The sequence below is a fragment of the Ceratotherium simum genome, chromosome X, assembly GCF_057802395.1.
Source record: "Ceratotherium simum simum isolate JZ-2026a chromosome X, ASM5780239v1, whole genome shotgun sequence".
Classification (NCBI taxonomy): domain Eukaryota; kingdom Metazoa; phylum Chordata; class Mammalia; order Perissodactyla; family Rhinocerotidae; genus Ceratotherium; species Ceratotherium simum.
This window is the reverse complement of record NC_141940.1, coordinates 116052324-116073543: the sequence shown is the minus strand read 5'-3', so window position 1 is coordinate 116073543 and position 21220 is coordinate 116052324. Positions and strand designations below refer to the sequence as shown.

At 41.1% G+C, this 21220-nt stretch overlaps 1 protein-coding gene across 6 annotated transcripts in view; it reads left to right on the top strand.

Moving 5' to 3' along the window:
• The window catches only part of REPS2 (RALBP1 associated Eps domain containing 2), a 261022-nt gene that overhangs the window by 32458 nt on the left and 207344 nt on the right, over nucleotides 1-21220 (top strand). For 5 of the 6 annotated variants that reach the window (XM_014791129.2, XM_087427756.1, XM_087427757.1 and 2 more), the window contains exon 1: nucleotides 20688-21001. The exons of the other annotated variant lie outside the window; for it this stretch is intronic. In XM_014791129.2, the coding sequence (XP_014646615.2) occupies nucleotides 20768-21001 (234 nt within the window). In that variant the 5' untranslated portion in view covers nucleotides 20688-20767. Of the gene's footprint in view, nucleotides 1-20687; nucleotides 21002-21220 lie in introns of those variants that run through there. 6 annotated transcript variants of the gene reach the window in all.

The window sequence follows — 21220 nt, the reverse complement described above, 5'->3', positions numbered from 1 at the left end:
GGCTTTATTGTTCAATGGGGAAAACAAACCTGCTTTGGTAACACCAGTATTGGACATAGTGTAAAAGCGAATGCTTTTTTTTTTTTTTTTGGTGAGGAAGATTGGCCCTGAGCTAACATCTGTTGCCAATCCTCCTTTTTTGCTTGAGGAAGACTGGCCCTGAGCTAACATCTGTGGCAATATTCCTCTATTTTTTATGTGAGTCACTGCCACAGCATGGCTTGATGAGTGGTGTAGGTCCATGCCTGGGAAGCGAACCTGGGCCACCGAAGCAGAGTGCGTCGAACTTAACCACTATACCACCAGGCTGGCCCCAAAGCCAATGCTTTTGATTTGCACAAGCCAGGGTTTTTGTGGAAAGATAAGGTTTTTATAAATCAAAGGGTAGAACTTTAAGCGAGCTGGGAATAAGTTTTATTTATAAGCAATGAATTTAAAAGAGAGCAGAGAAAGAAATGAATGATGCCATATGAGGATGGAATTAGGATTGCCCTGGTTTGGGATGGGCAAGCTGAGAGGTTTGAGGAAGGAGAAAAAGGAAGCAAGAAAGAGGCCAGTGGGACTTTGAGGACCTGGAGATATACGTGAAGAAGACAGTCTGGAGGGCCATTGCAGGCAGAGCCAGGGAGCCTCCTGGGCATGGTGGTTGTCTTGTTTCAATCCCTTGACCTTGCCCAGGCAGTGGCAAAACCTATCTCTACTTTGTGACTGTCTACCTATTACATTTATGTACTAAGGCGTGTTTCCTTAAAATATGGTCAGAATCTCTGGTGGGCCTGAATCTGTCTTTTTTAAAAAAAACAAACACCCCAAGTTTTGTTTTACACATTTAGTTTTCAGAACCAGTGTTCTAAGGGGAAGGAGCTAAAACAGCAGAAAAAGTTAAAATCACATGTGAGATAATATCATTCTTACTATTGTAGTATGGAGAATGCTTGTAAGTATTCAAATTATGGCTTTTCAAAGAGATGTTTATTTCTCTTATCAAGAAAAATTATTCAGGGGCTGGCCCTATGGCCTAGTGGTTAAGTTTGGCATGCTCCGCTTCGGTGGCCTGGATTTGGTTCCTGGGCGTGGACCTACACCACTCATCAGCTGCCATGCAGTGGTGGTGACCCACATACAAAATGGAGGAAGATTGGCACAGATGTTAGCTCAGGGCAAATCTTCCTCAAGCAAAAAAAGGGGAAGATTGGCAATGGATGTTAGCTCAGGGCAGATCTTCCTCAGCAAAAAAAAAAAAAAAAATCATTAAAAAAACAAAAAAGAAAAATTATCCAACATATAAACAAGGCAAAAGGATGACTGAATGTCTGTTCAATGTCATACTGCAGCATTGTCCAACAGGCCTGCCCAAGGATTATTTCATTGTGTGGGAGAATGTACCTTTGACATACTGCTTTCTATTAATTCTGGTTTGTACTCTGTAAACTTACATGTTAACTTGTAGATTTTTGTTCAATAGAGATATCTAGTAGAAATGACAACCCCAAGGTTATGGTTTTATTGTCCTGTAGAACATTAACAATTCTGTGGCTAAATAAACTTATTTCAACATGTTTTTCCTGCTTGAGTATATATATTTCAGTTTCTCAAATGATCTTTGAACCTCCTTTGCTATGCTGTGGGTTTCTTCATTAATAAATTAAGTAATTTTTTTACATACATTCATTCTATCTTTGGGAATGTGTGGGGGCATGATGAGATCTGGGCTCTAGCTGCTCCTCTGACAGAATTTTCAGCCACTCTGTTTCCAGCTTTACCCTGCATGCCCCCTTCAAACGGCCTTCTCCAGCTAGCTTTCCTGGGAGTTCTGTGACATGGATCATCTTTCTTTTTATTGGTTTCCCACCTTGCAGGCACTTATCTTTTCTCCTTCATTATGTCATATGCCACCTGGCCATCCACTTTCCAGCTTTCAAAATTTTGTTGTCATAGCTTATCTACTGTCATATTTTCTATCTTTCTGTTTCCTTGCGAGTTTGTGCCTTACAAAATTTCCTTTCAGTCTTTCTAGTGGGGTTTTAAGAGGGACCCAAGACATATGTATGAGGTCAATCTGCCTTGTTTAACTAAAACTGCATGTGATTCTAAAATAGACCCCAAAATACAGCAGTGATTTCTTTCTCCATCACATGAAGAAACTCATCAAAGGTTGAGAGAGGGTGAAAGTCCTGGTGATTGAGCCATTTGTATCTCAGTCTGATCTTTAAAAAGTCCATTATCTTATGCTGAACATTAGAAATCACAATATTTTGGATCTCAAGCGACAAGTTCAGATATCCAATGCATCACTGAATTGCACTTCAGAAAGCAGCAAGCACTGGAATATGCAGAAGTGGTTTTTACTGGTATTATCAGTGTCATGCTTATATGAGCATCTTTTTCTTGATAGTTAATGCACTCCAGTATGGAAAAGTCATCTTATACATGCTGCCTATTACTTTTCACAGCATACTGAAAAAACATGCACTGAGTGGTGGCGGTTTAGTCAGATTACTTCCACACTGAATCCAGAAGCATATTGCTGACATCCGGCTGCCCTGAGTGAATAAAGGAGTATGAAAAACTGTCATTTTATTCACACACTATAATTGGCATCTATTGTCACCCCTTCCCCATCATCTAGTCAACTTTTTCTTGGTATAATTCCCTGATTTTCCTTTGGAAGAGCAGCCCTTCTTGCGTCTCAGACTCTGTGCTTTAGTAAGAGTTGAATTCATCCCCAGTTTCAGGGATGAATAGTGACTTCAGTATGGCCAGTCAAAGCATTGCATTCCCAGGATTGCTTTGTCCATTCGGGGTCTTTTGTTGTTCCATATAAATTTTGGGATTCTTTGTTCTACTTCCGTGAACAATGTTATTGGGATTCTGATTGAGATTGCATTAAATCTGTAGATTGCTTTAGGTGATATGGACATTTTAACTATGATAATTATTCCAACCCATGAGCATGGAATATCTTTCCATTTCTTTGTGTCTTCTTCAATTTCTTTCAACAATGTCTTGCAGTTTTCACCTCCTTGGTTAAATTTATTCCTAGGTATTTTATTCTTTTTGTTACAATTGTAAATGGGATTGTTTTCTTGATTTCTCTTTCTGCTAGTTTGTTGTTAGTGTATAGAAACACAACTGATTTTTGTATGTTGATTTTGTATCCTGCAACTTTACTGTATGCGTTCATTATTTCTAATAGATTTTTGTGGCTTCTTTAGGGTTTTCTTTACATAAAATCATGTCATCTTGAGATAGAGACAGTTTTACTTCTTCCTTTCCAATTTGGATGCCTTTTGTTTCTTTTTCTTAACTAATTGCTCTGGCTAGGACTTCCAATACTATCTTGCCATTTGCGACAACATGGATGGACCTTGAGAGTATTATGCTAAGTGAAATAAGTCAGACAGAGAAAGACAAGTACTGTATGATTTCACTCATATGTGGAAGACACAAACAGCAACAAACACATAGATACAGAGAACAGATTGGTGGTTACCAGAGGAGAAAGGGGGGTGGGGAGAGGGTGAAATGGGTAAAGGGGGACATTTGGATGGTGATGGATGAAAACTAGACTTTTGGTAGTGAATACAACAAAGTGTATACAGAAGTTGAATTATAATGATGTACACCTGAAATCTATATAATGTTATAAACCATTGTTACCTCAATAAAAAAAAAAAGCATTGCATTCCCTTGGCCAAATAAACTGATTCATGGAAAGGCATTTGACCCAGGTGGACTTAGCCAATGAGATTCAAGTAGACGTTAGTTGGGGCTATTGGAAGAGTGGCAAGGTGGACTTAAACCTGAGAGCATGTGTGATTGGAGCAGCTGGGAGACACTCTGTGGAGCCTGAAAATGAAGGTAACAGAGCAGAAGGCAGAGAGGAGAGATGGAGACACAACAACTTGTGATGATATTGCATGAGTGCCTGAATTCAGTAGTGTGAGCCAATAAATGCTCTATGGCTTAAGGCACTTTCAATTATTTTTCTGTCACTTGCCACTACGCCAACTAAAATTTCACTTTACGTCTAGCCACCCCTTTGGATTCGAAGCAGCTGCTTGATACTAACTCACCTAGCAAAGCCCTGCATTGCTGTTTGTAAAGCTGGTGCTACCCCAGCACTGGATCTTGCAATAATTTTACCTAAATGAAAAATTGCTTTCGTAACATGGGTATTCAGAGAGAAACAAAAGAAAACACTGAGTACTTCTTGCTCACATATGCTCGTTACATATGCCAAGAGCAAATTTATTTTAGCTATAATGTGAAATATCTATTCACATAAACACCGTAAGTGCTTGTTTATACAGAATGCCATTGATATTAGGGGATGTACAACACCATCATTTGATGAGAGAATTTTGCCAACAGGCCATTCCATTTTCCTTCCTAGCATAACATTTCCATTAACTTTGTGAGTGGTTTTACAAACTTCTTGGCAGTAGTACAACTTGAACCTTTAGCATCCTGGAAAGCACAATTTTTAGCTTATTCTGGAAAATCTCAGTTGGTTTACCAGAGAGGTCATTGTGCTTTGTTTATGAAAACTATTCAAGGCTTCGATGGCTTCCTGCCACTATTTGACAGTTTCATAACAGGCAAAGCACAGGGATCTAGAGATAAAATCTAATTTTCATCTCAACATCACTAATCATCAGGGAAATGCAAATCAAAACAACACTAAGATACCACCTCACGCCCGTTAGAATGGCTATAATCACCAAGACAAAAAACAACAAATGTTGGAGAGGATGTGGAGAAACAGGAAACCTCATACACAGCTGGTGGGAATGCAAATTGGTGCAGCCTCTATGGAAAACGGTATGGAGATTCCTCAAAGAATTAAAAATAGAGATGCCCTATGATCCAGCCATCCCACTACTGGGAATCTATCCAACGCACCTGAAATCAACAATCCAAAGAGGCTTATGCACCCCTATGTCCATTGCAGCATTATTCACCATAGCCAAGAAGTGGAAGCAACCTAAGTGTCCCTCGACTGACGATTGGATTAAGAAAATGTGGTATATATATACAATGGAATACTACTCAGCCATAAAAAAAGACAAAATCGTCCCATTTGCAACAACATGGATGGGCCTGGAGCGTATTATGTTAAGTGAAATAAGCCAGAAAGAGAAAGACAACCACTGTATGATCTCACTCATATGTGGAATATAAACCAACACATGGACAGAGAAAACTGGACTTTGGTTACCAGGGGCAGTGGGGGTGGGGGGAGGGGGGTGGGCACAAGGGGTGAAGGGAGTCATATATATGGTGATGGACAAACAAAAATGTACAACCCAAAATTTCACAATGTTAGAAACCATTAAAACATCAAAAAAAAAAAAAAACACCACTTAGACTCTCTAAAAAAAAAAAAAATCTAATTTTCATATAATTATTGTATTTCTTATTCCTATTCTTTTTTGTCTGCCCATCACACTTACAGAGCCCCGGCAATACAGAGTCACCTTTATATTCACAGTGACTTCGTATGCACTGTTTGCATAATGAAGTTATTCTGCACTGCAGTATTTAGATAACTTTTTCTGAACTGCTTTTATGTTTCAATGGACTGCTGATTCATTTTTACAAATTGGGAATATGATGACACATTATGGTTACAACAAAAAATGCAAACTGGACAAATGTAAGTAATATTATGCAAGTGACATAAAGATACATTAGCTGAGATCAAATGCACCCTGGCAAATGAATGTTAGCTGATCAATTGAATGTTTACGGTGAATGCATAAACTTTAGGATTGTTTCTGTGAAAATCATAATTTATCTTCAATTCAAATTTATGAAATGTATGTGGACACAATTGTTTTATTTTTCCTCTGAGACTCCTGAACTGTGTGTGGACCCGTTTTGTGGACTCCAGGCATCACCAATGACCTGAGGACTGCACTCAGCCAGCACTTCCCAGAGGATAGTTGTTGGAGGGTGACCAAGGAGGTAGTTGGGGACAGGAAAGCCTTGACAGTATGAAGGAGAACTATTGGCATCAACAGTATGACTTAGCAAAATATCAGCAGTCCACAGGTTGGGACTTTTAAGATCTATTCTCTTAGCAACTTTCAAGTATACAATACAGTATTGTTAACTATAGTCACCATGCTGTACATTAGATCCCCAGGACTTATTCATCTTGTAACTGAAATTTTGCACCCTTTGACTATCATCTCCCCATTTCCCCCTCCCCTCAGCCCCTGGCAACCAGCATTCTACAATCTGTTTCTATGAGTTTGGTGTTTTTAGATTCTACATATAAGTGAGATCATACAGTATTTGTCTTTCTCTGTCTGACTTATTTTATGGATGTCCTCAAGGTCCATTCATATTGTAGCATATGTCAGGATTTCCTTCCTTTTTATGGCTGAATAATATCCCATTATATGTATTTACCACATTTTTTAAATCCATTCATCTGTTGATGGAAATTTGGGCAAGATAATTATTATTTTTTTAAAATTTAGTTATTGTTTTACAAATTTATACTCTGCCTCACTCTTATATAAATTAATTTGAGAGAGAATTTTCATTTAGTTAAAAAGAGAGAAAAAATAAAACAACAAAACTCACTTAGAGTTAGCCTTACTAACTTACTAAGTTAGCCTAACTAACTTACTAAGTACATTTTGGATGTGTGGTTTTGAAAGTTGCTAAAAAGAAAGTTTTAAATTAACTTCACTACTTAAGATCTGAACCTAACCATTTTCTGGGTTCAGGAAGCTCTTGTCTGATGAATTATAGATATAAATAAATATTCAGATATGTATAAATGTATCTATAATACAGAATCTTTATATTATATGTCTCCTGTGCTTTAAATAAACTAGATATATGAAAATCAAGGATGACCCAAGAAAGAAATAGAGGTAATTAGTTATCTAATAAAATGATTCGTAATAAGATTTATTTTTTAAGCCTGTCATGAATTTGTTCAGATTTCACTTATCCTTATGGAAATCTGGTTTATACAGTTTCAGAAACATATCTGAAACATACCCACTGTATCAAATGAGACACGACTGAGTTATTCAACTGCTTTCCCCTACAGGTTGGGAAAGAGAAATGTCTGTCAGGAAGCTTGGGAAAAGGCTGGAGACCTGCCCTCTCCAATGGAGCTGCCTCACGTGGTCCTACTCTCTTGAGGAGCCATGGACTTATGTTGGGGACTCTGACCCAGGGTAAGAAAGAGGCAGGGAGTGAGGCAGGATTTAGAAAGGGCACCATTTGAGAAGGCTCAATTCCATCGTTCTCACTGCCGAGTCTTTTGGTTCGCTTCTAATTGACATAGTCCAAGGTGATCATGGCATTTGCACGATGTAATGAAGTGGCAAAAGAGCAGCAACACCCAGTGTGAAGTGTTGCCTGTCTGGGTCAGTGTGGATTGGTATAGGCTGGGGGTTAAATTCCAGGCATGACTTAGGCAAAAGAGTGGAACTAGATTGTTATCTTACCCACTACACACTGTTCCTCAGTTTTGCTCCTACAAGGAAGTAATAGGGAGGTGGTAGTGACATGCTATGTATTTAAAAACATTTTTTATTGAGACATAATTCATATGCCATAAAATTCACCCTTTTAAAGTATATAATTCAGTGGGTGTTAGTATATTCACAAGGTTGTGCAGATATCACTACAAATTCAGATCTTTTTATCACCCCCAAAAGAAACCCCATACCCACTAGCAGTCATTCCTCATTTCCCTCTACCCTCCCCCCACCCAGCCCTAGGTAGCCACACCGTCTCTCTAGAGTTGCCTGTTCTGGACATTTCATATAAATAGCATCATACAATATGTGGCTTTCGTGTCTGGCTTCTTTCACTTAGCGTAATGTTTTCCAGGTTCATCCATGTTGTAGCATGTGTCAGTGCTTCATTCTTTTTTATTATCAAATAATATTTCATTGTGTGCCTATATCACAGTTTGTTTATCCATGCATCAGTTGGTAAACATTTGGGTTGTTTTCACTTTATGGATATAATGAATCATGATGCTATGAACATTTGTGTACAAGTTTTATGTGGATATATGTTTTCATTTCTCTTGGGTATATACCTAGGAGTGGAATTGCTAGTTCATATGATAACTCTATATTTAATTTTTTGAGGAATTGCCAGATTTCTTTCCAAAGTGGCTGCACTATTTTACATTTCCATCAGCAGCCTATGAGGGTTCCAGTTTCTCTGCATCCTCACCGACACTTGTTATTGTCTCTCTTTTTGATTATTGCCATCCTCGTGGGTCACGCTATGTCTTCAATGAACTCTCATACACTTGGCTAAATATATATTTTAAGCCAATTGTTAAGAACAATCCTTGGGAACATAACAGGCTTGTAAAAGTTTTCTAATAGTGCTTTCCTAAAGGATCAGAAGTCTGCTGAGGCTTTGCTAGGTGGAATCTGGCTCCAGAAAGAATAGCTTTTTTTTTTTTTAAATATCCATTGGGTTAAATGAAACAGCTGGTTTAGGTCAAAATTGAGAATGAGTTTCATGAACTCCAAAATATTTCCAATTTTTCTGTTGTGCAAGGCCTCGGATTGAGGCCTCATTGTGCATTAAGGCCTTTTTCTATCAATGCAAGTATAGTACTCTTCTAGAATGGAAATAATTACAAAGGTGATAAACTCTTTTATTTTTTTTTTTAATCCAGTGTTGTTATTTTCATCATTACTGAGCTGGCATGTGTAGTAATATGGAAACTGTTTGCAAACATATATTCCCCCAAGAGGTTCTGAAGCTTAAAAAAAAAAATCCAGCTTATTAGTGGATGCTCCTGTTTCTGGCTCCCATTTCAGTGAAGGGGTGGAGTCTTATGAAGATAATACACCACACATGAAACAAACATCCTCTTCAAAATGAACATACTCTTCTATTTCTTTCAGTGCAAAAGGAAGGCGGGCATTGTCGGCCAGATGTGCTGAACTTTCTCATGCAGTCACATTCTAAAACAACAACAAAAAATTTGAGTAGTTGCCAGACATTTCACTATTTTCAAAGAGAAAAGCATGACCTAATATTGTTATTTTGTTTAACATTTCTGTTTAATGTTAAGGTTCAAAACCACTTGGATACAGGAGTCCAGGTGAGAGCTTACATATTGGAATGAAAAATGGGACTGCTAAGGGGTGCTGATAAAGGTTGACATATTTTTAAAATATTTTATTTCAGAAAATTTCAAACATAAAAAATTAGAGAGATTGGTATAATTCCCCCCCTTGCACTCATCACTCAGCTTAAACAGTTGTCAGCATTTTCCAATTCTTGTTTCTTTTTTTTTTTTAAATCTTTTATTTATTTTTTTTCCCCCAAAGCCCCAGTAGATAGTTGTATGTCATAGATGCACATCCTACTAGTTGCTGTACGTGGGACGCGACCTCAGCATGGCCGGAGAAGTGGTACGTCTGTGCGCACCCGGGATGCGAACCCCGAGCCGCCAGCAGCGGAGTGCGCGCACTTAACCACCAAGCCACGGGGCCGGCCCCCAATTCTTGTTTCAAACTAACCCCTCCCCACTTTTTTTTCTTTTGTGCCTGAGTATTTTAATGCAAATTCAAGATATCACGTCATTTCACCTGTAGATAATACAGAATGCATCCATAAATAAGGGTTGATTTTTCATAAACATTATGCCATTATGTAATTACTACACTTTAAAAATACATAGACAATATCCTTTAACATCATCAAATACTCAGTCCATATTCAAATTTCCCTTATGGTTGACAGACTTTGTTTTTTAATTTAAAAAAAATTTTAGATATACACAAACATAAAGAGAATAATAAAATGAACCCCCATGTACCTATCACACACTTTCAACAATTATCAACTGTAACTCATTGTTTCATCTATAATCCCATATTCTATCCCTTTATAGTTTTATTTTTCTTTCAAATATTTTTCTTTTTTTTAATGCGGTAATGTTCATCTGACATAAAATTCACTATTTCCACCATTTTAAAGTGTACAATTAAGTGGCATTTAGTAATTCACAGTCTTGTACAACTATCATCACTACTTAATTCCTCCCAAAAGGAATCCCATACCCATTAAGCAGTCACTCCCTATGGCCCCCTCTTCCCAGTCCTCGTAAACACTAATCTGCTTTCAGTCTCTATGGATATGCCTATTCTGGATATTTTATATAAATGGATACCACTTATAATTTTGAAGTGAATCTGAAACACCATATAATTTCATCCATAAATACTTCAGTTATGTATCTTTAAAAGATAAGGATTCTTTTTCTTTAAACATAACCACAAGACTATTATCACACCTGAAAAAATTAAACAATAATTACTTACTATTACAAAATATCCAGCCAGTGTTTATTATTTATTTATTTATTTTTGTGAGGAAGATTGGCCCTGAACTAACATCCATTGTTGCCAATCTTCCTCTTTTTGCTGAGGAAGATTAGCCCTGAGCTAACATCTGTGCCCATCTTCCTCTATTTTGTATGTGGGACACCACCACAGCATGACTTGATGAGCGGTGCATAGGTTCGCTCCTGGGATCTGAACCTGCAAACCCCAGGCTGCTCAAGTGGAGCATGTGAACTTAACCACTACGCCACCGGGCTGGTCCCCAGTCCAGCCAGTGTTTAAATTTCCATTTGTGTCATAAATGCCATAGATTTGTTTTAGTTTGTTTTTTGAATCAGGATCCAAATAAGATCCACAAATTGTGACTGGATTATATACACCTTAAATCTCTTTTCATGTCAAGGTTCCCCCTCCATCTCCTTTTCCCTCCTTGCAATTTATTTGTTGAAGAAATCAAATTGTCTTGTAGAGAATCCCACTGTCTGGCTTTGGCTGCTTGCTTCTCTTTGGTGGTACCTACATGTTCCCCTGTCTTCTGCATTTCCTGCACATTGATAGATCTGTCTAGAGCTGCACTGTCCAATACGTTGGCCACTGGCCACGTGTGGTTATTGTGTACTTAAGATGTGACTAGTGACAAAGACTCTCTCCTTGACCAAACTGAGTCAGGCTCCTCTGAGTCCTTTTACTGACTAGGTTCCTGCCTTGGGCTTTGCCCTTGATCCACTTAGTCCAGTGTTATTAAGAATCCTGCCAGGTCAGTTTAGTGAAAATCTCCCACTCTTGATATATGATCAAATTCCTCATCCCCCACCCTCAATGTTTTATCACCCTGGCCTGCCTTCAGCAGGAATCCTGTTGAGTCCATCTAGCAAGGATTCCCCCCAACCTTGATGTTTCCTCTTAGTAATTTTCCATCCACTGATCCCCTCTCTGCTCTTTGGCTATCAATCTCCACTTGTCCTTATTGTATTCAGAGTTGAGCCCAATCTCTTCCTCCTGCTGCAAAATCACATTGTAGTAGTCTCTCTTGAATAAGGTCTGCCTTACCGTCTTTAACAAGTGTCTGAATAATTGTTTTCTTTAACACTAGTCCAAATTGAGATATGCTGTAAGTGTAAAATACACACCAGATTTCAAAAACTTAGTAGAAAAAGGGACTGTAAACTATCTTATTAATAATTTTTATATTGATTTCATGTTGGCATGATAATATTTTGGATATATTGGGTTAAATAGATATGCTAGTAAAATTAATTTCACATATTTCTTTTTAGTTGCTTTTAATGCAGCAACTAGAAGATTTAAAATTACATAGTGGCTTGCATTATATTTCTGTTGGATAGTGCTGAATTAGAGAGACTTAATCAAATTCAAGTTTGCTTTCCTTTTTGGCAGTTGTATGTCATAGGTAGTGTTGGGTATGTCTAGCAAGAATCACATAATGTCTGACTCTTTTTGGGATGTTAGCAGTCATTGATGATCAATGTTTAGATTTATTTATTTATTAGAGATTGCAAAATGGTGATATTTTAATTCTATCATTCCTTTTGTAATTCTACCTCATCTACTATTTGGTTCCCCAGTGGTACAGCTCGATAGGGAAGGAAAGATCAATGTTTGGTTCTTTCCCTTTATCAATTCTCAAAATTATCAGTTGGCTCACAAGCCATTGATAGACTTTAAAAATATTTAGCAGTGCTTATTTTCATGTGCTTCTCAGAAAGATTTACAAAGCTTACATAGGGATGAAAATGCAGGTTTGTAAGCAGAAGTAATAAATATTTTGTCATCTTCAAGAATTTCAAGGTCATGAAAGACGAAGACCAAGGAACTGCTCCAGATGAAAGAAGACTATAAAGAGACATGACAAATAAATGCGACACGTGATCTTGGACTGGATCCTGGATGAGGAGAAAAAGTTTTTTTCCTCTTTTACTCTAAAGGACATTAGTGGGACAACTGGTGACGATTGAATAAAGTTTGTAGATTAGACGATAGTTACTTTCCTGATTTTGATAATTGTACAGTGGTTATACAAGAAAATATTTTTGTTTTTAGGAAATGTACACTGAAGTATTAAGGGGTAAGGGATATTATGCCTGCAACTTATTCTCAAATTATTCAAAAAAATATATATAGAAAGAGAGAGATAATGATAAAGCAAATGTGGAACCATTTTGGGGATTTGGGTGAAATGCATACAGGAATTTTCTGTACTATTTTTGCAATTTTCAGTGAATCCAAAATTACTGCAAAAAAGTTTATAAACTAAAATACTGCCTACAAATTAAAAAGAATTCTGTTCTGATTGTGAGGTTATAAATACATTGGTATCAATTTGAACTCAAAACCATATTAAAAAGTACTTTGCAAATTTGAGAGGGACTCTGTAAAGAACAGGAGAATAGTTAGGAACCAGTTCTGTAAAGAGTTGTGTGGTGGTTTAAAATGTGTCCATACATTCTTGGGCATGTCTTTCAAGAGATGGAGCTCAATTCTCCTCTTTTTGAGTGTGAGTTGGACTTAGTGACTTGCTTCTAACAAATAGGATACGGCAGAAGTGGTGTGTCACTTCTGAGACTAGGTCGTAAAAGACAGTGTGGTTGCAGAAACACTCTGTCTTGGATTGCTAGCTCTGGGCGAAGTCAGCTGCTGTGTCCTGAAGCCACTCAGGCAGTCTTGTGGAGAGGCCTACATAAGGAGGAGCTGAGGCCTCCTGTCAACAGCCATGTGAGTGTGCCATCTTGGAAATGGATCCTCCAGCCCCAGTCCAGCCTTCAGCTTACTGCAGCCCTGGCCGACAGCTTGTCTGCAACCTCCTGAGAAACCCTAAGCCAGAACTACTCAGCTAAGTCACTCCTGAATTCTTGACCCTCAGAACTGTGAGATAATAAATGTTTGTTGTTCCCAAAGCTGCTGCTATGCAGCAATAGATTACTAATACAATTCCATATGTTAAATCATGAAATCATGCTGCCTGGACAGCTGCCTAAATGTAAGACCTATCTTTTCCACCAGATTTGGATACAGTTTGCAAAAGAGAGTAAATGTAGAGAGGAACATTTCCAAGACAAAACCAAATCTACATTGTTATTTTGGCAACTATTATTGAGATTATGGTACTTGCTCAGAAGTCATCAGGAAACAGCTAAACTAAAATTTAAGTTTTTAGTGACTGGATGGAACTCCTAAAGAAGAGAATTAAAGAAATGAGTAAAAATGTAAAATAAGACATGAAGTGGAGAATGAAATCATGTAATGAAAGTAGGTTGAAACAAGGAGGGGATTTAGTGGCAAAGACAAATATAAGTCTCTCACAAGAGAAAAATCTTTGAAGGGTACTTTGCCATTGTGTTTCTCGTACTTTCCAGGTAATTCTGATTCTTCTTTTGATTTAAATCAATCATTTATTGAGCATCAGATGATTAAGATGTGCTCCTTGTCTTCAAAACACTACTTAGAAACATCCTTGACTGTGAAGAAGGGTGTTTCAGGATCATTTAGTTCTTATTAGGACTAAATTCCTTATTTAGTCCTTATTTAGTTCCTTTGTTTCTATGATTCTATATTTGAGAAGTAGTTTTCTTATTTAAAATTTATCTCCAGAGAGAACTTATGCACGTGGAAGGGGAAAGCTATGTGCATGAGAGTTGCAGTTTGCAGAAAAGTATCGCTGTGGACGTGAATCAGTTAACTGGAATTGTAATTTATGTACCTGCACTCTCTTATGGGTTGTGATACCTCCAAAGAAGTGATAAAGGCATTTCTGGCCTTGCGAGGCTGCGACTCAGATCCTAGATGACCCAGTAGCCACATCAACTTGGTCCAAGTAGAAAGGGGCAGGAAACAAAAATGAAGAATGAGGCTGCAATCCATATTCACCGTAAAAGGATTTTGTTTGCAGTGCTGGGAAAGTGGTCTTTGTTTGTTGAGTATAAGACTATACATACTCTTCTGAGAGCACTTAAATATTTACAAATCGACTTGCGCTGCACATGCTTTTTCTATGAGACGTGAGTCATATTACTCTCTGATGTAAAATCCTGGCTCAGGTTGGGTTCTCTGGGAGCAGAAACTGAGATGGGGAGTCTGTGTAAGTGCTTTGTTGAGGGAGAGCTCTCAGGAGAAGGGGAGTGAAAGAAGCAGGGTGGGGCTGGAGAAGGGGCCAAGCAAGGAAGCAGTCTCAGCTGGAGACTCCCCTCAGCCTGATCCCACGGGGCACTCTGGAGCATGATTTGTACCTCAGAGTTGGTCTCACCTTGAGGCACCGGGGCTGGCCTTTCATACTTCATGTCAGTCAGCCATTGGCTGTGGGCTGCTCTGTGGGTTGTGTGGAGGGTAACCTCCCTGAAGTGGCTCCAGGTTGGCTGAGGGCAAGTCTCCAAAGAAGGGAGCAGCTGTGAGCCATTAGCAGACAACGTTACTGATGGGTGCATTGCCTGGTGACAGGAATCTTGGAAGTGAACCAATAGTGTCTACAATAGGTTTGAAATTTTTACACGGTAATTATGTCAGAGTCTGGCTAGATGTTCCCCAAACCCATTTCTTCTCCCTGGGTACACAGCTTGACTACATTTCCCAGACTCTCTTGCAGTTCAGTATGACCACATGAGTCAGTTCTAACCAATGGAAAGCAGGGAGAAGTGATAGGTGCCACCTCTGACCCTGTGCAAGCAACCTTCCACGCCCTCTGTCTTTCCAGCTCTCAGTTATATTTTTATAACTGCCAGATATGGAGCATCTAGTGGAGGACTTTGAGGACCCACGGGATGGAGGAGCTACTAGATAGTGTCCTCAAATGAACACTAAGAGAAACACCCCCCTCCACAGACCCTTGTTGGACTGTGACATGAGCAAGAGATAAATCATTATTTATTTACCATTGTTGTTTGTTTCAGTAGTTAGCCTACCCTGACTCATTAGTGAACCCTCCAGTTTTCAGAAACATGAATAGCTTCTGAAAATTTGATTTTCAGAATTCTATCAGTTTAATCAATAATAATCTTTGCTCAAATTTGTGATGACTGAAGTGCTGAATAAAGAAAGAATTTTTTTCTTGTCCCTTTAAAACATAGAAAAAAGCTCTGTCAGTATTGAGTATTATGGGTGATTAAAAAAGGCACCATGAAAATATATGGCTAGGATAATTATCATCCAAAATCCTGTTCGTGGAAACAAAGCAGGAAGCTGCCTTCCCAAGGTTAGACAGCTTGCTATTGTTAACAAGTAGTGAGAACTGTTGGCTCCAGTGTGTCTGACATAACTATTGGACTTTCCCCGTACACAGAAAGCTTTTTAATGTTTCTGCTCAGCCATTTCCAGGGCTACCAAAGGCTTCATTCTGTGGAGAAAGGTGAACTCTCTGGTACCTTACATAAGAGGCCAGCAGGGCTGCTGAGAACAAGCTTTTTGTTGCTTGAGAACAGCCGCTTTCTTGATTTGTCAAGCTTTTGCTTCAAAGGATAGAGTTTGTAGAGGAAGGAAGAGGACACACTATCACACACACACACACACACACACACACACACACACACGCGGGTGGGTACAGGATATAATTTCACCAATGTTCAAAACTGGTTTTATGGGAGACAGTAACTTGTAAGATTCCATCGTCATTAGTGATTTGTAGGGCATACGGGGGTCCAAGTACTCCTACCCCTCTCTCTATGAGTGTAGAACGAATCGGGTGAGGTCCACGTGGCCAATATCAGCTTCATTGTTGCTGGAGCTGGATTGGGGATTCGGACTGGGTTAGTGGCCACAATCAGCCTTCTTTTTATTCTCCCTACCCCCTTCCTTCCCCACCGCACAGAGTGTCTACAAAACAGAACCTTACCTGGGAAGCTGCAAGGAAATTGCTGTCTTATACCTATCAAGTCCTGCAAGCGGGAACAGAGAGTGCCCCCAAACTAGGTGTGCCTTCTATGTGGAATCAGGGGTAGAGTGGAGTCCCCTCTGAGGGCAGCAGAATTCAGGGGTGGTGGTGGTGGGGAGAGGGATTGAGAGGGAGAGAGAGAGGGGAACACAGAGACAGAGAGACAGAGGGAGACAGACAGAGACAGAGACACTGTTGGAACCAGGACTCATCAGTTTCTTCTCCCTTTCATCACTTCTTCCTTAGAGAAGAGTAAATGACAGGAACTGGGAGAAGCGCCAATGTTACTTCATCAATATTCCCTCCTGGGGAGTAGAGAGGAAACTTTCTCATGAAAAAATGCGGCCGGGGGAATAGGATTCCCTCTCACACTATTAAAGATCTACCTTTCTTCACTTCCAGCAAAAAAAAAAAAAAAAAAAAAAAAGTTAAAATCAGCCAAAGAAGTGATTATTTAGTGTTTACATGGGTCTGTCCCTCAATAAATACTTTTTAAAGTTCACCAATCTTTGAGATACAATCTAAATTATCACTTGGGAAAATTCTGAAGCTCAGAGAAGCCAAATAGAATTTTCCATACTGCCCCCTCCCAGGTGACCCGTAAATTGGCTGTAGGTGTAAGAAAATATTAGGTCTTCATACTTGAGAATAGCAGTCAGCAATTTTTTTCTGTAAAGGGCCAGAGAGTAAACATTTTAGGCAACGACTCAACTCTGCCATTGTAGGGCAAAAACAGCCATAAACCCGTAAATGAATGGGTGCGGCTGTGTTCCAAAAAAACTTTGCTTATGGACACTGAAACGTGAATTTCACATAATTTTCACATGTCCTGAAATAAAATTCAGTGCAGAGAAGACACTAATTTTTTTCAACCATTACAAAAATGTAAAACCGATTCTTAGCTCATGAGCCATACAAAACCAGGCAACTGGTCCTAGTTTTGCAACCTCTACTTTAGAAAACTCTTCCTTGTAGGTAACCAGTGCGTTGTTGTAAGTTTGTTAAGTTGTCATCTTCATGCAGGGCACTGATGCTGGACTTAAAAGGACAAAAGCATAACTTAAAGACTATCTCTTGGCTATTCCTGAATATATTATCATTTTGGCTTTTCTGGCCATGATGGAGCCAAAACAAGTGTGTAAGTTTAGAACTGCAAAAAGTATAAAGAAATTCTCTTCTAAAACGTTTTTGTTTACTGTCAGCCTTAAGGGATATGAGTGTTTCTAGTTTCTACATTCTTATCTGTGTTTATTTTGAAGTTTAATAACTATTTTTTCTATTCAAAAAACTGTTGTAGAAATAAAGAACAGTACTTAGCATTCCTTAGATATTAAAGCATTTAAAAAATGCCAGTTTTTCCTCCTGTGTCCTGGGTTTAAACGTTACTGCTGTTGGATCACTTCTGGCTGTGCCCCTCGTCCTTCCATGAGCAGCTTCTCTCTGGCATCCCACAGCCCATCAGAGGCTGCCCCTCCCTCCTGCTCCAGCCTGCTGTCCCTCACTCATCACTTCCTTGGCGCCAAGTCTCTGGGGCTCTGCCCCCTCCTGTGATCCTCCCTCTCTGTTCTGTCCTTTTGCCTCCCCACTCCCACCCATTTGTCAGCATCCCTCTGGGGGGCCCCCTTTATCAAGCCTTCCTGGCTGAGCTCTGGCTCATGGATTTTCTCTCTTCTCTAAACTCCCAGAGCACTTAGCCCGGGGGTACACAATTTAATACTTAATTATATATTGTCTTTTTTTTTTTTTCAAAGATTCTATTCATTCAGTTTTTTCCCCCCAAAGCCCCAGTAGATAGTTGTATGTCATAGGTTCACATCCTTCTAGTTGCTGTACGTGGGACTCGGCCTCACGTTGGATGGAGAAGTGGTGCCTCGGGGCGCTCCCGGGATCCGAACCCGGGCCGCCAGCATCAGAGCGCGCACACTTAACCGCTAAGCCACGGAGCCGGCCCTATATATTGTCTTTTATTGTTTGTTTTTATTTGTTGTGTTAGTCTTGTCTTTTCCAGTGAGGCTGCAGACCCCTTGAAAGCAACACATCTTGTATGTTTTTTTAAATCCCTCACAATACTCTAGTAGGGACACAGTCAATACTTCCTGTTCTACCAATAAGTGTTGATTGATGGATTGATAGGCACAGATGTGAGACTTTCTAACCATTTCTACAGTATCTGGTGCTTGATAAATATATGTCAAATTTATTAAACTGAGTTGAGTAATGAAGATCAGCTCCGAATGTAGTATTCAGTTGGACAAATCACACCATCTCTGCATCCATTTTCTCATCTGCAAAATAGAGATAAAAATGTTTTCCCCAGCCAGCCCTGACTGTCTAGTGGTTAAGGTTCAGTGCTCTCACCGCTTCAGCAGCCTGGGTTCATTTCCCAGTCGTGGAGCCACACCGCCTGTCTGTCAGTTGCCATGCTGTGGCAGCGGCTCAGATAGAAGAACTAGAAGGACTTACAACTAGGATATACACCCATGCACTGGGGCTTTGGGGAGGAAGAAAAAAAGAGGAAGATTGGCAACAGGTGTTAGTTCAGGGAGACTCATTCCCTGCAAAAAAAAAAAAAAAAGTTTTCCCAACCTACCTCGGTGAGTTACGTTGAGGCTTAAATGAGATAATGTAGCTTTGAACTATATGAATGCTAGGGATTATTATACCTCACATTTCTTTTTGCAGAAGTCACAGGGGAAAGTAGGGTTTGCCGTTTATCACGAAAAGTGGGTTCCTTTCTAACCTCTGTTAGGATGGTGAGCCATTCTCAGGGAAGCCTGATTACAACTGGAAAGGTAGGAAGAGAATAAACATGATCTCTTGGCTTCCGGTTTTCCTGAGAAGGTATTACAGTTGTGGAAAATGTAGTGGTGGTGAGGTTTAGAAATGGAAATTCCTCAACTAAGTTAGTCTTTGCTGCTCCTAACTTATCTATCTTTTCTGTACTCTTGTCCCCAAGCCTACTGCTGTCTTAATTCTCTCTTGGCAGGTCTGAAGCAAAATGTGGTGTAAGGAAATCTTAGTGAAGAGATAAGAACTTCCTGCTTTTTAAGTGGATCCTCTTCTCTATTTCATTTCTTCAGATTCCAAAAGGGAAATATTACTCTGGCCATTATTTATGAATTGACATAATTTATTTTTCCTTTTTCTTCTTATACACCCCCCTCATCTATACCATCTGCTGATTCTTTTCTTTTTCTCTCTTCCTGTCCTTGGTCCTTATTTAGTTGACCAAAATATATTTAACATCAGTGCTATTTCTCGAGATGTTTTTTTGTTTCTGTTTTTAATTAAAATAAAACTATTTGGGGTAAAAGTTTTATATATCTGTTTATTAAAGCAAATTCTAAAACATATATTTTTCAGGAAGATTGGTCCTGTGCTAACATCTGTTGCCAATCTTCCTCTTTTTCTTTTTTCTCCCCAAAGCCTCAGTACATAGTTGTGTCATAGTTGTACAGTTGTAGCTCTTCTATGTGGGACGCCGCCTCAGCAAGGCTTGATGAGCGGTGAGTATGTCAACACCCAGGATCTGAACTGGCCAACCCCAGACCACGGAAGCGGAAGGCGCCAACTTAACCGCTAAGACCACCAGGCCGGCCCCTAAAACACATTTTTTCATTAGTGCTTAATCCTGGACTGATTTTTTTCCTTTGGGTGTTTCCCAGTGAGGCTTAATGCATATATATGTGCAATTCTTCGCAGGGCCTTTTTTTACTCCTATTATTCTAGTATTTAACACTAACCGATGTTATTCCTTTTTGAGGCTCAACTCCAGGTTTGAGCCATGCCTGAGAAAGTGGCCTAACCTCGTCATCACCCTGAACGCTATAGGGAGGCACTGGGACCCCGTTCGTATGGAGATCTCTGTCCTCCAGCTTTTCAGGACAGAAGCAGTACTGCCATGGAAAAGGGAAGTCTAATTTCCCATGCCTCGTCCCTTTTCTGGGAAGGGCATGGCGTGCGTGGGCACCACAACTGATCCAGCGTCCTGGGGAGAAAACACCACAGCCTTCCCCGCCCCCTGAAAAGCGCCATCCTCCAGGTAGATCTAGATGTTGCCCTTCCCAGGCAGGGCGAAGAGCCAAAGACTCCCCTCCTGCGCAGGATGGGCGCAGAACGGCGCTGGCTCCCGCCTTCTCCGGCCGGGCTGCGCCGGCAGAGCAGGTGACCAGCTCCTGCGCGGGCAGCGCGCGGGAGTTAGTTACCTGGCGTGGAGCGGCGCCGACAGGGCGTGGCGTGGCGGGGCGTGGCGTGGCGGGCGGCGGGGCGGGGCCGGGATGCGATCCCGGGCTGCGATTGGTTCGCACCGCGCCTGTCTCCATGTGCCGCGCGGCGGAGGCACAACATTCAAGTCCGGGGGCGGGGCCGGCGCGCGCCGGGAGGAAGCGGCCGCGCGACAGCTGCGGGGCGTGGAGGCGGTAGTGGCGGCGGCGGCGGCGGCGGCCGAGGTCGAGGCTGCGGCTGCGGAGGCTGAGGCGAAGGCGGCGGCGCCCCAGCCGTGGGCGGTGCTCCGCCGGGCCCCCTTGCAGGCCCCATGGAGGCGGCGGCGGGCGGGGGCTGCGGCTCCGGGCCGGCGCTGCTGCTGAGCGAGGGCGAGCAGCAGTGCTACTCTGAGCTCTTCGCGCGCTGCGCCGGCGCCGCAGGCGGGGGCCCCGGGGCCGGGCCCCCTGAGGCCGCCAGGGCCGCCCCTGGCGCGGCCACCGCAGCCGCGGGCCCCGTGGCCGACCTGTTCCGGGCGTCGCAGCTGCCCGCCGAGACGCTGCACCAGGTAGGTCGCTGCGCCCTCTGCCCTTGCGAGTCTGTGGGGACCATTTCTTTGGGGACAAGGGGGAGGGGTGGGGCGACACAGCTGCCCACAGGGACCCGGAGCCTTCGGCCAGGTCGCAGAGAGGGGGCTTCGCAGCCGGGGATGCGGCGACGCCCTTGACCCCCGGGGGACAGCAGCCTCCTCTGCAGCTTAGCAGTGCTGGGTGCGCTCCCCGTCTTC